Source organism: Rana temporaria, chromosome 12 (assembly GCF_905171775.1).
Source record: "Rana temporaria chromosome 12, aRanTem1.1, whole genome shotgun sequence".
NCBI lineage: Eukaryota > Metazoa > Chordata > Amphibia > Anura > Ranidae > Rana > Rana temporaria.
The window spans coordinates 51,079,904-51,100,697 of record NC_053500.1 but is presented as its reverse complement, the minus strand read 5'-3'; the positions used below and the strand labels follow the sequence as shown (position 1 = coordinate 51,100,697).

Sequence of the window (20,794 nt, the reverse complement as noted above, 5' to 3'; positions counted from 1 at the left end):
ACTTAAGGACCGCCTCTTGCACATATACGTCGGCAGAATGGCACGGCTGGGCACATGTACGTACAGGTACGTCCTGTACTAGTACCCAGCCGTGGGGGCGCGATCCCGCGACCCGCTCCAAAGCTCCGTGACCGGGACTGCGGGTCCCGCGGACCCGATCGCCGCTGGAGTGCAGCGGTCGGTCCCCGGAGCTGAAGAACGGGGAGAGCCGTGTGTAAACATGGCTTCCCTGTTCTTCACTGTGGCGGCTGCATCGATCGAGTGATCCCTTTTATAGGGAGACACGATCGATGACGTCAGACCTACAGCCACACCCCCCTACAGTTGTAAACACACACTAGGTGAAACGAAACTCCTTCAGCGCCCCCTGTGGTTAACTCCCAAACTGCAACTGTCATTTTCACAATAAACAATGCAAGTTAAATAAAAGTATATATAATATTGCGCAGACAAAAGTAGATCTAGGCTGCCAGCATAACAAAAGGATGGTTTGTGAAAAATATGTGAATAAATGTAGCGCCTAATAAATGAAGAAAAGAACCCTTAAAAAAGGATCTCTAAAAAAGAAGTAATCCAATGGTGGATATTCTTTCATCCACTCAGAGAATATGTTAAGTGCACAACCATGTGAGGTGAGTATTTAAACCATGTATAAAGTGGTGGGTAAATGATTAAACCGAGTGTTTAATGTGAGCACCAGGTTATAATATTTAATCCAGTGATCCGGGACTAAAAGCCTTCCCTGAAAAAAGGGGGGGCACTAATATAGATGTCCCAAAAAATTCACACTAGTGGTAACAATCAAGTGATAAGTGAATGCATCAGCTGTTAACCGACAAGGCTAAAAGTGAATAAAGGAAAAAACTCTTATTCACCAGAGTGATAATGTAGTAGCATATACAGTCCTAAGCTTACATGACACTCGTGCAACTTGTTTGAAAGTTCAGAATATGGCAATTCTTTAACCCAAAAAAATATATATATACATTGATCTAGGTTCAAACAATTATAAAGAACAGAGTCTTTGTAAAAACAAGTCCCGTGTAGGCAAATCAAAAGTGTCTATATGGCTGACATACACACAGCAAAGGTCCTTGTGAGTGATGTGAAGTGGATGTATATAGAAATTCTTCCAATTGTGAGATAGAGCAGATATCTTCAACCCGACAACTTATCAAAAGATATTTCGATAAATAGAATAGGTGGGTACTCTTACCAGAGCAGTTGGACCCTCTACTCACCGTACGGTGGGAGGGTCGTCAAGGCTTGTACAGACCGATTGTCTGAATCCAGAAAGTGGTCACTTCTATATTCAAGGATGACTTGGTTGTTCAGAGATATCATGCCAGACTTCTCACTGTCAGCAATGGCTCAAAACACATGCGGAAGAAAAAAATATAGAGGTGCTCCTCATGGTGTAAAACTATTATATTTAATAGTATAAAAATTCCAAAATTCAAATAAAATCATAAAAGAGGCTAACACAGCCACACGTGATGAAAAAACAGCACACCAGAAAAATCGATCACAAAAAAATGCAAAAAAACAATATGCAAAAAAGATGATATAGCAGCAAACTCTCACCTTTGGATTGGTATAAGGAGTGATTCAATAGTTGTAAAATGCAGCGGAGGTACGTTTGGAACGGTCACCCTACCGGTTTCGCCACTATAAGGACTTCAACTGGGGTATCTGACCTACCCACGCTGCTCCCCTGCATTATGTACCTGAAATCCTGATCCGTGAGTGTCCACACCTGACGCAATGGCGTGCGTTCCAAATCAATCAGCCTAATGACTGGCCGGCGTTTCAAATGTCACTTCCCTTATCTAACATAACTCATAGGGAGAGAGACGGAGACAATACGGCCAATCCTAGTCTCACATAGGGTGCAGCGCCGCGCGATGACGTCAGCACGACAGCGCCGCGTGTCAAAATGCGTACCAAGCGGGGATGGATTGGATATGGGCAAACGAGTCACTTCCATCTCACATAGGAGGAAATGGAGCTTAGCTGGCCAATAGGAGCCTGTCAATAGCTGTATCGCCTCGTCTTGACGTCAGCGCGTTAGCGTTGCATCTCACGGTGCGTTCCAAGGATAAATGTCAATGCATCTATAGCACCCTATTGTTGTTGCATGACAATCCTGTGACCAGCTGCATCATACAAGGTTCCAAATATGACACTCGCTCCAATGGGATAATAGATCATCCTTGGTTGCCATCATTTATATCAAAACCGCAGTATGTATAAAAATCTATATATATAAAAATATAAAAATATAAAAAATAATAGTAGTTGGCTCTCACGGATTCAGGATATGGTAAAAAAAGACATCATAATAGACATGCATGGTTTATGGAGTGAAAAAATACCCTCATACAGCATATAAACATAAAAAATGAAAATTAGGTTAAAATTTACACAATGGTGCAGAATATGCACCCCATATAAATGCATATGATGGTACTCCATATCTATCAAAAACCTGGTTAGGATTGGTTGATGAACGCATTTACGTCCCACTCGACGTTAAGGCCGAATGGTGTGTAACTTTTGAGCGTATAGATCCAGAAGACCTCTAATTTAGAAACACCTCTGGTGCTTGGCTCCCCTCTCCAGTGTGGAATGAATTTGTCTATAATCAAGAAAGTAGTGCCTTCCAATCTCTTGTTATGTACTTGTAAGTAGTGTCTGGGCACTGTATGTTTATCACATCCTTTCTTGATCTTCGCAACATGTTCACCTACCCTTGTGGAAAAGCTCCGAATGGTCCGACCAACGTACTGTTTTCCACAAGGGCAGGTGATCAAATACACTATGTGCGTAGATGCGCAGGTAAAAAATTGTCTCATGGGGTGTTCAATCTTGGTGATACTAGACTGGAAGGAAATGGTCTTCCTTCTCCCGTGTGTATTATTGAGACACACTTTGCACTTCCTGCATGGGTGGTAGCCTTTAGATAGCGGAAAAAAGGAGGGTCTAACAGGGGGGTCAATGACATTGGGGGCGACCTGATTTTTTACAGAAGTGGCTCCCTTATATATCACTGTAGCGTTGTTAGGCAACGTGGGTCCAAGGATTTGGTCCTCTTTTAAAATTCCCCAGTGTTTGTAAATAATATCTTTAATCTGTTTATGCTGACTTGAGAAGGTGGTAAAGAATGCATTTCTGAATTTCGGGTCTTGGACTGCTTTAGTTTTCTCTATTGTGAGGGTTGAACGGTCAATACTTCCAATCCTTGTTATTTCTTCCTCAATTTGTTCCTCCAGGTAACCTTTATCCAAAAACCTCTGTTTAAGTACCTCTGCCTGTGTGTAGAAATCTCCGTCTGAACAATTGCGTCGTATCCGTAGCAACTGACTTTTTGGGATGGACTTAAGCCAGGCAGGGTGATGGCAGCTATCGATCGGAATATAGCTGTTGCGATCAGTGTTTTTAAAGTATGTTCTGGTTACTAGACGTTCATCAAGGGCCTGAATTTCGAGGTCAAGGAAGTTGATTTTGGAGTAACTTGCCTCATAGGTGAGAGCAATCCCTACTTCATTGGTATTCAGAAAGGCCATAAATAGGTCAAGCGACTGGCGGTCGCCCCTCCATAGGAGGAGGATGTCGTCTATGTACCTGGCCCAGAGAACAATCTCTGGCCGGTTAGAAGCATAGACGACATCCTCCTCCCATTTGGCCATGAAAATGTTGGCAAGGCTGGGGGCAAACTTGGCCCCCATTGCCACGCCTCTCTCTTGCAAGAAAAACTCACCATTGTACCAGAAATAATTATTAGTGGTCGCAAATCTGAGCAAATCCATAATGAAATACTTCTGGATCGTTGGAATGTTCCCATTGCGGCGAAGAAAGCACTCTACCGCTTGGAACCCTAAGTGGTGGGCAATACTCGTGTACAGGGAAGACACGTCCGCCGTTACCAGCATGATGTCTCCACTGTACACTACCTCATTAAGACGGGCGATGGTATGCCTAGTGTCTTTAAGGTAGGAAGGTATATTCCTCACCATGGGTTGTAAGTGGAAATCTATATATCTCCCTATCCGGGAGGTAATAGAATTAATCCCACTTATGATGGGTCTTCCGGGAGGGTTGGTGTTATCCTTATGTATTTTTGGTAAAAAATATATAGTAGGGATACGGGGAACTTTAGGCATCAAAAATGCACGTTCCTTTTTAATGCAGGGGAGCAGCGTGGGTAGGTCAGATACCCCAGTTGAAGTCCTTATAGTGACGAAACCGGTAGGGTGACCGTTCCAAACGTACCTCCGCTGCATTTTACAACTATTGAATCACTCCTTATACCTATCCAAAGGTGGGAGTTTGCTGCTATATCATCTTTTTTGCATATTGTTTTTTTGCATTTTTTTGTGATCGATTTTTCTGGTGTGCTGTTTTTTCATCACGTGTGGCTGTGTTAGCCTCTTTTATGATTTTATTTGAATTTTGGAATTTTTATACTATTAAATATAATAGTTTTACACCATGAGGAGCACCTCTATATTTTTTTCTTCCGCATGTGTTTTGAGCCATTGCTGACAGTGAGAAGTCTGGCATGATATCTCTGAACAACCAAGTCATCCTTGAATATAGAAGTGACCACTTTCTGGATTCAGACAATCGGTCTGTACAAGCCTTGACGACCCTCCCACCGTACGGTGAGTAGAGGGTCCAACTGCTCTGGTAAGAGTACCCACCTATTCTATTTATCGAAATATCTTTTGATAAGTTGTCGGGTTGAAGATATCTGCTCTATCTCACAATTGGAAGAATTTCTATATACATCCACTTCACATCACTCACAAGGACCTTTGCTGTGTGTATGTCAGCCATATAGACACTTTTGATTTGCCTACACGGGACTTGTTTTTACAAAGACTCTGTTCTTTATAATTGTTTGAACCTAGATCAATGTATATATATATTTTTTTTGGGTTAAAGAATTGCCATATTCTGAACTTTCAAACAAGTTGCACGAGTGTCATGTAAGCTTAGGACTGTATATGCTACTACCAGAGCTTTTTTTCTCAGAAAATAGGTGCAGGAACTCAACCACGACCCCGTTCAGATTTCAAAAACAGTAGAAGGGTCTTAAAGGGGCATTAAATACCAGGATTGCATTATATACAGAGTTCAGAGTTCAGGGGGGTTACACACAGAGTGCAGAGCTGTCACTTGTAAACACAGAAATCAGACTTTTGTGTTTACAAGTGATTGTGGTGAGCAGGCACCAAAGGGTCTGAGCCAAAGGTGGTGGAACTGAGTTCCCCCAAGTTCCCCCTGAAAAAAAGCCCTGGCTACTACATTATCACTCTGGTGAATAAGAGTTTTTTCCTTTATTCACTTTTAGCCTTGTCGGTTAACAGCTGATGCATTCACTTATCACTTGATTGTTACCACTAGTGTGAATTTTTTGGGACATCTATATTAGTGCCCCCCCTTTTTTCAGGGAAGGCTTTTAGTCCCGGATCACTGGATTAAATATTATAACCTGGTGCTCACATTAAACACTCGGTTTAATCATTTACCCACCACTTTATACATGGTTTAAATACTCACCTCACATGGTTGTGCACTTTACATATTCTCTGAGTGGATGAAAGAATATCCACCATTGGATTACTTCTTTTTTTCTTTTTTAGAGATCCTTTTTTAAGGGTTCTTTTCTTCATTTATTAGGCGCTACATTTATTCACACAATGCAATTTAAATGCATTTTTTGCTGTGAAAATGACAATGGTCTCAAAAATGTGTCAAAATTGTCCAAAGTGTCCGCCATAATGTCGCAGTCACGAAAAAAATCGCTGATCGCCGCCATAAGTAGTAAAAAAAAAATATATAAAAATGCAATAAAACGATCCCCTATTTTGTAAACGCTATAAATTTTGCGCAAACCAACCGATAAACGCTTATTGCGATTTTTTTTTTAACAAAAATAGGTAGAAGAATACATATCGACCTAAACTGAGGGAAAAAAAAGTTTTTTTATATATTTTTAGGGGATATTTATTATAGCAAAAAGTAAAAAATATAGAATTTTTTTCAAAATTGTCGCTCTATTTTTGTTTATAGCGCAAAAAATAAAAACCGCAGAGGTGATCAAATACCACCAAAAGAAAGCTCTATTTGTGGGAAAAAAAGGACGCCAATCTTGTTTGGGAGCCACGTCGCACGACCGCGCAATTGTCTGTTAAAGCGACACAGTTCCGAATCGCAAAAAGGGGCAAGGTCCTTTAGCAGCATTTTGGTCCGGGGCTTAAGTGGTTAAGTACCCCCTCCCAGCATGCACAGTGGGTTGACCACTCCCACTGTGCTGCTGCCGAGAGGGGTCACCTAACACATTATGGTCTGATTGAGTTCCAACATGGGCCTGAAGTGGTAACGCCACCTTCAGACAACAAGGGAAAACTTCTACCGAGCACAACCATAGCCAGAACAGAGGCTAATTTAAATAGAATTAACAGAGTCTGAGCCCAACTATTGGCTCAGACACCCCTAAATTTACAATAGCGCCCAACTCGTTGGGAGACCAGCGCTACACATAAAATGCAGACCGTGTTACAAGAAACGCAACACACCACAATTTAAAGCTGTGTGTAGGCAGCCCGTAGAAGTGGATGCACAGACACAATCGCAGGCGGAAGCAGGTGCAAGGCTTTGAACACAGAGGCTCTGCATTCGGATCCATGCACCCGCTCCTGCTCACATGTCACATTTTAACACGCCTTTCGGAAAACGCACGTCATGCTTGCGGTGCCGTTAAGTAACGCACCCCAAACTAACACGCGTTTTGCAGCAAAAGCTCCATGTCTGAAAATAGTTTGATGCGTTTGTCGCACTGTTCAAGTAAACACGCGCAAAAAAGTGCAGAAAAATAAAATAAATGACCCCAGTTTCTGCTCCAGAAAGTGTGCTTCCACCTTCATGATGTGAATGGAGTCGCCTTTTTCACCAGAAAGGCTACAAATTAGATGCGCGTTCTCGTGATGCTGTGCGCGGTCGTGAATGGCTCATGCACACAAATATTTTGGTTCTCTATTGCCACTTAGTGGTGGATTATAGTACTGCACTACCATCTTTCTTCCATATACGTCACGCCCCCCGCCGTTCTCTTGTGTTTGGTATGGTGACGTTTGTGGGCGGGTTCTGGTGTGACGTACAGCAAGCTGTGATTGGTGCAGAGCTGTGTGTCCGGTACACGTGTCCTAGGAGTCACCGGAGCCGGGATGCAGGTATGACTGAGAGAAGGGGGGGAGCCGTGTAATGAGGTGGAGGAGAGTTGTGGACAGGAGGTGCTGAACGTACCGGACTTATGACTTACAATTCGGTGTGTGTTATGTGTAGGCCGCACTGCCTGTGCCCCAGCAGCTGTCAGGGAACTACAAGAGCCTGCATGTCCTCTTCTGAGAGAACACCTGAGGCCTAGGAATGCATAGTTGGAGCGCCCCCTCCAACTATGGTGACCAGTCACTTGCTATAGTGTTATTAGGAGGTGCAGAACCTGCCTGTCCTGGGGTGACACTGTGTCAGGATTGCCCTCACCTCACCCCTACGTGTACCTTAGCACTCACTCCAGCTGTGGTGAAACTACATCTCCCATCATGCCTCTGGCTCAGGGAGTCATGCCTGTGGCTGACAGGGTCTTGCAATGCCTTCTGGGACTTGTATTTCCACAACAGCTGGAATGTCACGGCTGCCTGATCTAGATGTCTGGTGCAGGCCAGATCATTGACCACTTAAAGGGGTTGTAAAGGTTCATGTTTTTTCACCTTGGTGCATTCTATGCTTTAAGGTGAAAAACATCTAACGATTAGTGCCCCCCCCCCCCCCCCGCTTACTTACCTGACCCCTCGAAAGTCACACGTCGTTAACACGCTGGCTTCTCGACCACGTTGGATGATTGATAGCAGCGCAGCCATTGGCTCCCGCTGCTGTCAAATCAATGATGCGGCACGCCGTCCACTATGCAGCTCGTTTTGCACAGAGTGGCCCCCGATCCTCATCTTCTGGGGTCCCTCGGTGGCTGTCTCTGCTCCTTCCCGCATCAGCTAACCCCCGTTCTGGGAGCGCGCAAGCAAGCTAACCCCCCTAGGAGAGAGCTTCCCAGAACAGAGGGGGGGGGGGGTGTAGCCGAGGGACCCCAGAAGACCAGGATCGGGGCCACTCTGTGCAAAACGAGCTGCACAGTGGAGGTAAGTATAATATGTTTGTTGTTTGTGTGTTTTTTTTTTTTATTATAAAGGAACCTTTACAACCCCTTTAACCACTTGCCTACTGGGCATTTTCACCCCCTTCCTGCCCAGGCCAATTTTCAGCTTTCAGCACTGTCACGCTTTGAATGCGATGTGGCTCCCAAACAAAATTGACGTTCTCCTTTTTTTTTTTTTTTTACCACAAATAGAGCTTTCTTTTAGTGGTATTTGATCATCTCTGCGATTTGAATTTTTTTGCTCCACAAACAAAAAAAGAGCAACAATCTTGAAAAAAAAAAACTCAATTTTACTTTTTACTATAATAAATATCCCATTTTTTTTTTTTTTAAATAACATTTTTTTTTCTCAGTTTAGGCCGATACGTATTCTACATATTTTTGTTAAAAAAAATCGCAATAAGCATAAAAAGATTGGTTTGCGTAGAAGTTATAGCACCTACAAAATAGTGGATAGATTTTATGATTTATTTTTTTACTAGTAATGGCGGTTATTTGCGACCATTCACATTTATACAGCGAACAGTGCTATAAATATGCACTGATTACTGTATAAATGTGACTGGCAGGGAAGGGGTTAACACTAGGGGGCGATCAAGGGGTTAATGTGTTATCTAGGGAGTGATTCTTACTGTGGGGGGAGGGGAGGTCCGGTGAACGATTGGCGTCCCTATGTACAAGGGACACAGCATCGGTTTCCTCTCCCTGACAGGACATGAAGCTCTGTGTTTACACACATAGCTCCACGTCCCTGGCTCTGTAAATGCCGATTGCGGGGCAAATGGAGGACATCGCGGCCGCCAGGCACGCGCATGACTGGCGGGCACAGCTTTTCCCCGATTCGCGCCTGCGGCGGCGCACAGGGAACTGGTAAACAGGAGGACGCCCAAGGGACATTCTCCCGGCAATTGAGCGCCGCGCTGAAGACGTGTTTTGTCTATAGCGCGGTCGCAAAGAGGTTAAGAACAGGGCCTATTTTTCAAACTTGTTGTTTACAAGTACATTTTTTTTTTTTTTTTTTGCTAGAAAATTACTTGGAACCCCCAAACATTATATATTGTTTTATTTATCTGAAACCCTAGAGAATAAAATGGCGATCGTTGCAATACTTTCTGTCACACTGTATTTACGCAGAGGTCTTACAAACGCAATTTTTTTGGAAACATATACACTTCTTATTTTTTTGATAAGAAAAAAATACAGTAAAGTTAGTCTAATTTTCTTTTAAAATGTGAAAGATAATGTTTCGCTGAGTAAATTGATACCCAACATGTCACGCTTCAAAATTGTGCCTGCTCGTGGAATCTTGACAAACTTTGACCCTTAAAAATCACCATAGGCGACTTTTAAAAATTAGGGGAAGAATGATTGCTCTCGCTCCAACGATCGCGGCGACACCTCACATGTGTGGTTTGAACACTATTTACATATGCGGGCACCACTTAAAGCGGGGTTCACCCTTAGAGGGCACTTTTTCCCCTTAGCTTCCTGCTCGTTTTCTCTAGGGGAATCGGCTATTTGCATTAAAATATGTGCAGTACTTACCCGTTTTCGAGCTGCATCTTCTTCCGTCGCTTCCGGGTATGGGCTTCGGGAATGGGCGTTCCTTCTTGATTGACAGTCTTCCGAGAGGCTTCCGACGGTCGCATCCATCGCGTCACGATTTTCCGAAAGAAGCCGAACGTCGGTGCGCAGGCGCAGTATAGAGCCGCACCGACGTTCGGCTTCTTTCGGCTACGAGTGACGCGATGGATGCGACCGTCGGAAGCCTCTCGGAAGAATGTCAATCAAGAACGCCCGCTCCCGAAGACCCATACCCGGAAGCGACGGAAGAAGATGCATCTCGAAAACGGGTAAGTACGGCTCATATTTTAATACAAATAGCGGATTCCCCTAGACCAAACGAGCAGGAATCTAAGGGGAAGAAAATTTTTTTTTTTATAAATGGGTGAACTCCCGCTTTAAGTATGTGTTCCCTTCTGCACGCACGCTCAGGGTGCTTTCAATTTTTTTTTCTTATTTATTTTATTTTTACACTGTCCCTTTTAAAAAAAAAAAAATATATTAATTTTGGCTCACTTTTATCCCTTGTAATAGTAAAAAAGCATGACAGGACCTCTTTAATGTGAGAACTGGGGTAAAAAAAAAACTCAGATCTCATATTTACACTAAAATGCAATAAAATAATATAAAAAAAAATGTTTAGTGAGGAAAAAAAAAATGTCCCTTTGAGGCCATCGGGCAGAAGTGCCGTTTCAACGTCATTGAGTTGAGTGGGGGACCATCATTCCCTCACTCGACTTAGTGCCAAGCAGGGGAAAGGATCGGATCATCTCCGCCGCTACTGATGCATCTGGTAAGCGGTGGAGATGACCAGAATGCGTTGGGAGGGTGGTATACATTTTTTTGAAAATCTGCTCATTTTGAAGTTTGTTGTCAAAAAGTCTGATCGTGTGTATGGGTCTTTAGAAGAAAACCTATTAGAGTCTGCAAAAGACTTGAGACTGGGGCGGAGGTTCACCTTCCAGCAGGACAACGACCCTAAACATACAGCCAGAGCTACAATGGAATGTTTTAGATCAAAACATATTCATGTGTTAGAATAGACCAGTCAAAATCCAGACCTAAATCCAATTGAGAATCTGTTTTAAGACGTGAAAATTGCTGTTCAGACGCTCTCCATCTAATCTGACAGAGCTTGAGATATTTTGTAGAAGAAGAATGGGCAAAAATGTCACTCTCTAGAGGTGTAAAGCTGGTAGAGACATCCCCAAAGAGACTTGCAGCTGTAATTGCAGAGAAAGGAGATTCTACAAAGTATTGGCTCAGGGGGGCGCCATACAAATGTACATCACACTTTTCACATATTTATTTTAAAAAAAATGTTGTAAACCATTTATAATTTTCCTTCCACTTCACAATTATGTGCCACTTTGTGTTGGTCTATCACATACAATCCCAATAAAATAAATTAATGTTTTTGGTTGTAACATGACAAAATGTGGAAAATTTCAAGGGGTATGAATACTTTTTCAAGGCACTGTACCAAGTATGTGATCCGGCACTTCCAGGTAGGGTGGCGCTCTGTGATTAGTCACGTCACAAGCTGACGAATAGATGACGCCTGGCACCCATTGATCAGCGAGGAGGAAAACGGAACAGAGCTCTGTCCAGTCAGCGGAGATGTGCTAGTATTTGTTTTCCTGCAAAGCAGAGAGTAAAATCCAGCACATCCCTTAGTGAAAGCACCACACTGTACACACAAACACTGGTTAGGCAGATATTTAACCCTTTGATCGCCCTAGATTTTTTTTTTAACATAAAGTTTATTTAATTATAACAAAACATACAGAAAAAACAAGGTACAAACACACTCAGACAGAAATCATATAGCGGTAGTACAAACATTTCAAGTAGAAGTTGGTACAGTAAATATAGCAGTCAATTAGATTGCAGCTAGCAACTGGTATAAGTGAATCCCAGGAGCTAGATGTCATGGGGAGGGGGGGAGACAGGCGAACCCCACATGGCTAGTCAAGTCATACATCTCTCAAATTTAGACCAAAGTTGAAAAGAACCAGCGGGGGGGGGGGGGGGGGTGTAGAGAAGAGCCTCCGAACTCTACTCAAGGGTAAGCTGCCTCGCCTTCACCCAAGCGGCCCACATTTTATCTAATTTCTTTGGGCAATTCCTTCCTAGATACAGTGATGAAAATAAGTATTTGAACACCCTGCTATTTTGCAAGTTCTCCCACTTGGAAATCATGGAGGGGTCTGAAATTGTTATCGTAGGTGCATGTCCACTGTGAGAGACATAATCAAAAAAAAAATCCAGAAATCACAATGTATGATTTTTTTAACTATTTATTTGTATGATACAGCTGCAAATAAGTATTTGAACACCTGAGAAAATCAATGTTAATATTTGGTACAGTAGCCTTTGTTTGCAATTACAGAGGTCAAACGTTTCTTGTAGTTTTTCACCAGGTTTGCACACACTGGAGGAGGGATTTTGGCCCACTCCTCCACACAGATCTTCTCTAGATCAGTCAGGTTTCTGGGCTGTCGCTGAGAAACACGGAGTTTGAGCTCCCTCCAAAGATTCTCTATTGGGTTTAGGTCTGGAGACTGGCTAGTCCACGCCAGAACCTTGATATGCTTCTTACAGAGCCACTCCTTGGTTATCCTGGCTGTGTGCTTCGGGTCATTGTCATGTTGGAAGACCCAGCCTCGACCCATCTTCAAAGCTCTAACTGAGGGAAGGAGGTTGTTGCCCAAAATCTCGCAATACATGGCCCCGGTCATCCTCTCCTTAATACAGTGCAGTCGCCCTGTCCCATGTGCAGAAAAACACCACCAAAGCATGATGCTACCACCCCCATGCTTCACAGTAGGGATGGTGTTCTTGGGATGGTACTCATCATTTTTCTTCCTCCAAACACGGTTAGTGGAATTATGACCAAAAAGTTCTATTTTGGTCTCATCTGACCACATGACTTTCTCCCATGACTCCTCTGGATCATCCAAATGGTCATTGGCAAACTTAAGACGGGCCTTGACATGTGCTGGTTTAAGCAGGGGAACCTTCCGTGCCATGCATGATTTCAAACGATGACGTCTTAGTGTATTACCAACAGTAACCTTGGAAACGGTGGTCCCAGCTCTTTTCAGGTCATTGACCAGCTCCTCCCGTGTAGTCCTGGGCTGATTTCTCACCTTTCTTAGGATCATTGAGACCCCACGAGGCGAGATTTTGCATGGAGCCCCAGTCCGAGGGAGATTGACAGTCATGTTTAGCTTCTTCCATTTTCTAATGATTGCTCCAACAGTGGACCTTTTTTCACCAAGCTGCTTGGCAATTTCCCCGTAGCCCTTTCCAGCCTTGTGGAGGTGTACAATTTTGTCTCTAGTGTCTTTGGACAGCTCTTTGGTCTTGGCCATGTTAGTAGTTGGATTCTTACTGATTGTATGGGGTGGACAGGTGTCTTTATGCAGCTAATGACCTCAAACAGGTGCATCTAATTTAGGATAATAAATGGAGTGGAGATGGACATTTTAAAGGCAGACTAACAGGTCTTTGAGGGTCAGAATTCTAGCTGATAGACAGGTGTTCAAATACTTATTTGCAGCTGTATCATACAAATAAATAGTTAAAAAATCATAAATTGTGATTTCTGGAAATTTTTTTTTGATTATGTCTCTCACAGTGGACATGCACCTACGATGACAATTTCAGACCCCTCCATGATTTCCAAGTGGGAGAACTTGCAAAATAGCAGGGTGTTCAAATACTTATTTTCCTCACTGTATGTCAGTTTATAGAGTGGCAGGGCAGCATTTACCAAAGATAGCCAGAGTTGCGGGTTGAGCTTGATTCCAGTGGAGAAGGACTGCCTTCCTAGCGTAAAATGTCACATAAAAGTCAAACATTTTTTTCCTCTGAGGAAATCGCATATGCCTAAAAAGAGAGGGACGGAACTATACGGGACTTTTATGTTTCCTATAGAATTGATGTCGTCCAAAACTGCCCTCCAGAACCCCTCCACTTTGGGGCAGGACCAGGCCACATGAAAGAAATTGGCGTTATCCGAGCCACATTTAGGGCAGAGTGGCATATGGTGAGAGTAGATTCTCGCCAAGCGTGCCAAGGAGTAATAGGCGCGGTGTATGAATTTCAGTTGGATAAGTCTATCCCTTGCCGAAATCATCAAAGGTAGATATTGCTGGATACCCTCCTCCCAATCATCATCTGCTAAGTCTGGAATATCTCTCTGCCAAAGCGTAAACAGTTGGGAGACCCTAGATGTGTCAAGAACAGCCAGCATATTCTATATAATAGAGAGTGTTCTCCCCCTATCCGAGGACTGGAGCGCACTCTCTAAGTCAGACATCTTTAATACTATAGAGGAGGGGCGCATGGCGCAATTGGAGATATCTAAAAAACATTTGGTTCAGAAGGCCTTGGCTTCTCTTAACCCCTTCCATACAGGGCATTTTCACCCCCTTCCTGCCCAGACCAATTTTTAGTTTTCAGCGCTGTTGCACTTTGAATGACAATTGCGTGGTCATGCAACACTGTACCCAAAGTAAATCTTTGTTTTTTTCCCACACAAATAGAGCTTTCGTTTGGTGGTATTTGATCATCTCTGCGGTTTTTATTTTTTGCGCTATAAACAAAAGAAGAGCGACAATTTTTTTTAAACTCAATATTTTTTACTTTTTTATTTAATATCACAATTTAAAAAAAAAAAAAAAAAAATTTCCTCAGTTTAGGTCGATACGTATTCTTCTACATATTTTGGTAAAAAAAAAAATCGCAATAATCGTATATTGATTGGTTTGCGCAAAAATTATAGCGTCTACAAAATAGGTGATAGATTTATGGCATTATTATTTTATGAATTTTTTTATTAGTATTGGCGGCGATTCGTGTTTTTTTACTGTGACCGTGACATTGCGGCGAACACATCGGACACTTTTGACACGTTTTTGGGACCATTCACATTTATACAGCGATTAATGCTATAAATATGCATTGATTACTGTGTAAATGTGACTGGCAGGGAAGGGGTTAACCACTAGGGGGCCCTGAAGGGGTTAATATGTTCCCTAAGGTGTGTTCTAACTGTAGGGGGGAGGGGACTCTCAAATGGAGGAGACCGATGTGTGTTCCTCTGTACTGGGAACACACATTGGTCTCCTCACCGCTGACAGGAGGTGGATCTGTGTGTTTACACACACAGATCCACACTCCTGCCGTGATTACCGGCAATCGCGGGTGCCCGGCGGCAATCGCGGCCGCCGGGCATCCGCGCCGGGTCACGAGCGCTGGCGCGTGCGCCCTAGATCGCCGGGAACACACGACGTCCACCCGGATCGGCGAGTGGTTCCTGCCGCCGTCATTTCCCTTTGGCGCGGTATGGGAGGGGTTAAGAGTATCAAAGGTAGTCAACTATCCCTGGGCCACTATGTCTCTCAAGGTCGTGATCCCATGTCTGGCCCATAATATCGGGTCTGAAATGGAGTAAAAATGGGGTAAGCGATGATTACCCCATGACGGGGTTGCGGGGGACCAGGTGTTCGGTGTACCAAGTTTCAGATTGACAGCGTCCCATACTGTAAGAGTCGCATGCATGGAGGGAGTCACATGTGTGTTGGATCGGGGGCCCTCTGTATCAGATTTCTCAATTCTGAATAGGAACCAAGCAGCGCTGCCTCCAAAGTAGACGCAGGGTTGACCGGCACCTCAGATAGCCACCACTTAACGGTAACCAGGACCGATGCCCAGTAGTATTTTATGAAACAAGGCAGGGCTAGGCCCCCCAACGCGACAGGCAGCTGCAGGGTCGTTTTCGCTTATCTAGGAGTCGTCCCATTGTGCCCTTTCCACCGCAAAGTGAGGAGAGAATGGAGCCTGTGGGAGAAGCATGCGTAGTAGGTGCTCTGTGTAGGCGGCCTTCAACTCCCTCAGGAAGGCCCACCAGCCGCAAGTTGTTCCTGGTCCTCCGCACGAGACTCCATGGCTTTCATCTTAACTTGCACGGGAGGCATCGTGTTCGCGGACCGTGTCTTCAGTGTCCCCGACCCTCCGCTCCACTTCCGACAGTCTGTTCCAAAACGTATTCATGTCCCACCTGATCAATCCCATCTTCATCTGCATTTGTTCAATGTTTGCTGTGAGCGTGGTTTGGCAGCCATCACAGCTTGCATCAGTGCATTAAACTGCTCAGTCCACATGAGAGGTGAGTCAGGCTGCTCAGTCTGGGACGCCATGCTGGAAAGTTTAGGCGCGCGAAGGAGTTTTAGGAGCCGATTTCCTCTTACGTTGCAATCCGGAATTCCCCCTTTTCAAGCCCGGTACCAGCCACCACTACTCAGGTTAGTGTATCAGTAAATCCCGTAAGAACTTGATAAATAGGCCATCCAGGTGCGGAGCTCCAGTCACACACCCGCCCTAGATGTTTAAAAGAGAAGTATTGGTTTTCTTTATTTAGAATCATGCTCGCTTAGGTGGATGCAGCATCGGTCGCCAGCTCGAAGACTGAGAACCAAGCGTTCAAACGTGGCAGATCACTTTGTTCTCAGCGTTAACTGAGCAGAGAGCTGGTGACTATCACTTACCACTCTCTTTTCACCCCCCCCCGTGCCCACTGGAGTGCTGGACTGTGGAGGGGGTGGGAGTGGCTCGCTGAGAGCCTGTGCCAGCTCTGTGAAGTCAGCCGACAGTGGGCTTCAGCACAGGAGAAGCTTTGGCTATACTTCTCCTTTAACCCCTTCCCAGCCAGTGTCATTAGTACAGTGACAGTGTACATTTTTCAGCACTCATCACTGTATTAGTGTCACTGATTCCCACAAAGTGTCATACTGTCTGCCATGTTTATCACAGTCCCACTATAAGTCCCTGATCGTTGCCATCGCAGGGGTCCGTAGTAATTAATATAACACATAGGAATGTCGGACAAGTTAACCACTTACCGCCCGCCGCACGACTATTTACGTCCGCAAAATGGCACGGACAGGCAGATGGGCGTATATATACGTCCTTGCCTTTCCGCGGGTCAGGGGTCCGATTGGGACCCCCTCCACTGCGTGCGGCGGGCGGCTTACCTCGGGGAGCGATCCGGGACGACAGCGCGGCTATTCGTTTATAGCCGCTCCGTCGCGATCGCTCCCCGGAGCTGAAGAACGGGGAGAGCCGTATGTAAACATGGCTTCCCCGTGCTTCACTGTGACGGCGCATCGATCGTGTCATCCCTTTATAGGGGAGACACAATCGATGACATCAGACCTACAGCCACACCCCCCTACTGTTGTAAACACACACTAGGTGAAGCCTAACAGGTTCAGCGCCCCCTGTGGTTAACTCCCAAACGCCAACTGTCATTTTCACAATAAAGAATGCAATTTAAATGCATTTTTTGCTGTGAAAATGACAATGGTCCCAAAAATGTGTCAAAATTGTCCGAAGTGTCCGCCATAATGTCGCAGTCATGAAAAAAAATCGCTGATTGCCGCCATTAGTAGTAAAAAAAAATAATTAATAAAAATGCCATAAAACTATCCCCTATTTTGTAAACGCTATAAATTTTGCGCAAACCAATCGATAAACGCTTATTGCGATTTTTTTTTTTTACCAAAAATAGGTAGAAGAATACGTATCTGCCTAAACTGAGGGAAAAAAAAAAATTATATATGTTTTTGGGGGACATTTATTATAGCAAAAAGTAAAAAATATTGCATTTTTTTTCAAAATTGTCGCTCTATTTTTGTTTTTAGCGAAAAAAATAAAAACCGCAGAGGTGATCAAATACCACCAAAAGAAAGCTCTATTTGTGGGGAAAAAAGGACGCCAATTTTGTTTGGGAGCCACGTCGCACGACCACGCAATTGTCTGTTAAAGCGACGCAGTGCCGAATCGCAAAACCTGGCCTGGGCATTTAGCTGCCTAAAGGTCCGGGGCTTAAGTGGTTAAAGATAACCTAATCTTCCAACCTTGGTTAGCTGGCTGAGCCCACACTTCAGGGTTAAACCAATGCGAAGACTATACACACAAAGCATTGTAGAAATTTTTTTTTTTTTTTTTGTATTATAGTAAAAAATTAAAAATAAATAAAAATTTAGTTTTTTTTGGTTTATAGCGCAAAAAATAAAAACGCAGAGGTGCTCAAAGAAATCTCTGTGGGGGTAAAAAAATATAAATATAGTTTGTGTACAGGGTTGTATGACCGTGCAATTGTCAGTTAAAGTAACACTGTGCCAAAAAGCAAGAACATGTCTTGGTCACGAACAGGGGTAAATCTTCCAGAGGGCAAGTGGTTGTAAAGTCTCAAGGATTTTTTTTACCCCCCCCCCCCCCTATACTTGCCCGAGCCCATTGGGATCCAGTGATGTGCATGAGAGTCCCGACTCTCTGGAGCTCTCCCTCCTCATTGGCTGTCAATCACAGCTAGTGAGCCAATGAGGAAAGAGAGAGGGCAGTGCCAAGCCACAGCTCTGTGTGAAAATAGTGTGTTATGGAGATTTGTTTCATCTCTGTGTATCAACTGAGGCCAGTTACTTCACTGTGTAAGTGGTTATATGGAGGGGTTTACAACCACTTTAACCACTTAATTCCCGGTCCATATTACTGGTCAAAGACCAGAGCACTCTTTGCGATTTGGCACTGCGTCGCTTTAACTGACAATTGCGCGGTCGTGCGACGTGGCTCCCAAATTAAATTGGCGTCCTTTTTCCCCCACAAATAGAGCTTTCTTTTGGTGGTATTTGATCACCTCTGCGGTTTTTAGTTTTTGCGCTATAAACAAAAATAGAGCTACAATTTTGAAAAAAAAATTATATTTTTTGCTATAATAAATATCCCCCAAAAATATATAAAACACATTTTTTTTCCTCAGTTTAGGCCGATACGTATTCTTCTACATATTTTTGCTTAAAAAAAATCGCAATAAGCGTTTATTGATTGGTTTGCGCAAAAGTTATAGCGTTTACAAAATAGGGGGTATTTTTATGGCATTTTTATTAATATTTCTTTTTACTAATAATGGCTGGGATCAGCATTTTTTTTTTTTTTTTCGGTACTGCGACATTATGGAGGACACTTTTGACACATTTTTGGGACCATTGGCATTTTTATAGCGATCAGTGCTATAAAAATGCATTGGATTACTATAAAAATGCCACTGGCAGTGAAGGGGTTAACACTAGGGGGCGGGAAAGGGGTTAAGTATGTTCCCTGGGTGTGTTCTTACTGTAGGGGGGGGGGTGACCTCACTAGGGGAATGACCGATCTTCTGTTCATACGTTGTATGAACAGAAGATCAGCATTTCTCTCCCTGACAGGACCTTACACACACACAGCTCCCGGTCCCCGCTCTGTAACAAGCTATCGCGTGTGCCCGGCGGCGATCGCGCCCACCGGGCACGGGAGTCGGCCTGTGCCTAGTGGTCTGCGCGAGAGCCGACGTATATCTACGCAGGGGAGCCGACCTTCCGCCGTAAAACGACGGCGGCTGGTCGGCAAGCTGTTAAAGCGGGGGTTCACCCAAAAATAAATTTTTAACATTACATTCAGCCGAGTTGTCCTAATGACAATCGGCTGTTTTTTTTTCCCCCGTACATACCGTATTTCACCGCCGCTTCCGGGTATGTCTATTCCGGGACTGGGCGTTCCTATCCGATAGAGAGGCTTCCGACCGTCGCATACTACGCGTCACGAGTTGCCAAAAGAAGCTGAACGTCGGTGCGGCTCTATACGGCGCCTGCGCACCGACTTTCGGCTTCTTTCGGCAACTCGTGGCGCGTAGTATGCGACGGTCGGAAGCCTGTCAATCGGTTAGGAACGCCCAGTCCCGCAGAAGACACATACCCGGACGCGGCGGTGAAAATAAGGTATGTACGGGGGGAAAAAAACAGCCGATTGTCATTAGGACAACTCGGCTGAATGTAATGTTAAAAATGTATTTTTTGGGTGAACCTCCACTTTAAAGTAATTGTAAAGGCAGAAGGTTTTTTTTTATCTTAATGCATTCTATTAAGATAAAAAGCCTTCTGTGAGCAGCAGCCCACCTAATACTTACCTGAGCTCCATCTAGATCCAGCAATGTTGCACGAGAGCTGTCCTGGACTCCCCTCCTCATTGGCTCAGACAGCAGCATGGCATTATTGGCTCTGACCGCTGTCAATCAAAGTCATTGAGCCAATGAGCAAGAAAGGGGGTGGGGCCCGGCCACAGCTTTGTGTCTGAATGGATACACAGAGCAGGGGCTTGGTTCAGGTACCCTCATAGCAAGCTGCTTGCTGTGGGGGCACTCAGCAGATAGGAGGTGCCAGGATCACAGAAGAGGGACCTGAGAAGAGGAGGATCCGAGCTGCTCTGTGCAAAACCACTTCACAGAGCATGTAAGTTTAACATGTTTGTTATTTTAAATGGGAAAAACAACAGAGTTTAGTATTACTTTAAGGCCCCTTGCACACGTCTAGGAGCAGTGCGTCCAGCCCCATTGCAAGAAGCCTGTTACAGACTATGGCAGTCTGCAGCTGGACAGGGATGAAAGTTGCACTGAGTGGTAGCCACATTTAAAAGCCCTAAGGGACAAAGTTTCCTCAATGCATAGGGCCCTTAGTGCAGGTACAACACTAACAGCCCCATCCCTGTCAAAGGCTGTACCACTTAGTACCCATATTCAGGACCCTGTGCATTTAGGAACCTTTGTCCCTGAACACATGACCCTAAATGTGGTTACCACAGCAACAGCGTTCAGTCCTGTCCACCTGCAGCTTGTCATTGCAACAGGGCTGGATGATGCACCTGTCCCTTTTGGATGCACGAAGACCTGGTTCACACTGGTGAGATGCGAGAACCCTGCAAATCCAGTGCGGGTTCCCGCATCGCATTTCAATCGCACAGTGGTCCACACTGAAATCTGCGAACCGCTACGGGTGTCAATGTAAGGTTGACACCCCAAGATCGGTTCCCAGATCGCAGTGCGAACTGTAAAATGGTGCAGAAATAGGATTGCATAGGTGTGAACACCCATGCGATCCGATTCCAGTGCGGACCAAAAAAAGGGTCCTGCACCAT

At 44.4% G+C, this 20,794-nt stretch overlaps 1 protein-coding gene across 2 annotated transcripts in view; it reads left to right on the top strand.

The window, feature by feature from the left end:
• The first annotated feature begins 7,138 nt into the window (after positions 1-7,138).
• The window catches only part of CDK5RAP3 (CDK5 regulatory subunit associated protein 3), a 52,655-nt gene continuing 38,999 nt past the window's right edge, over positions 7,139-20,794 (top strand). Inside the window, exon 1 of one of the 2 annotated variants that reach the window (XM_040331325.1) lies at positions 7,139-7,238. In XM_040331325.1, the coding sequence (XP_040187259.1) occupies positions 7,233-7,238 (6 nt within the window). In that variant the 5' untranslated portion in view covers positions 7,139-7,232. Of the gene's footprint in view, positions 7,239-7,273; positions 7,334-20,794 lie in introns of those variants that run through there. The other variant, XM_040331324.1, reaches the window with a different exon arrangement.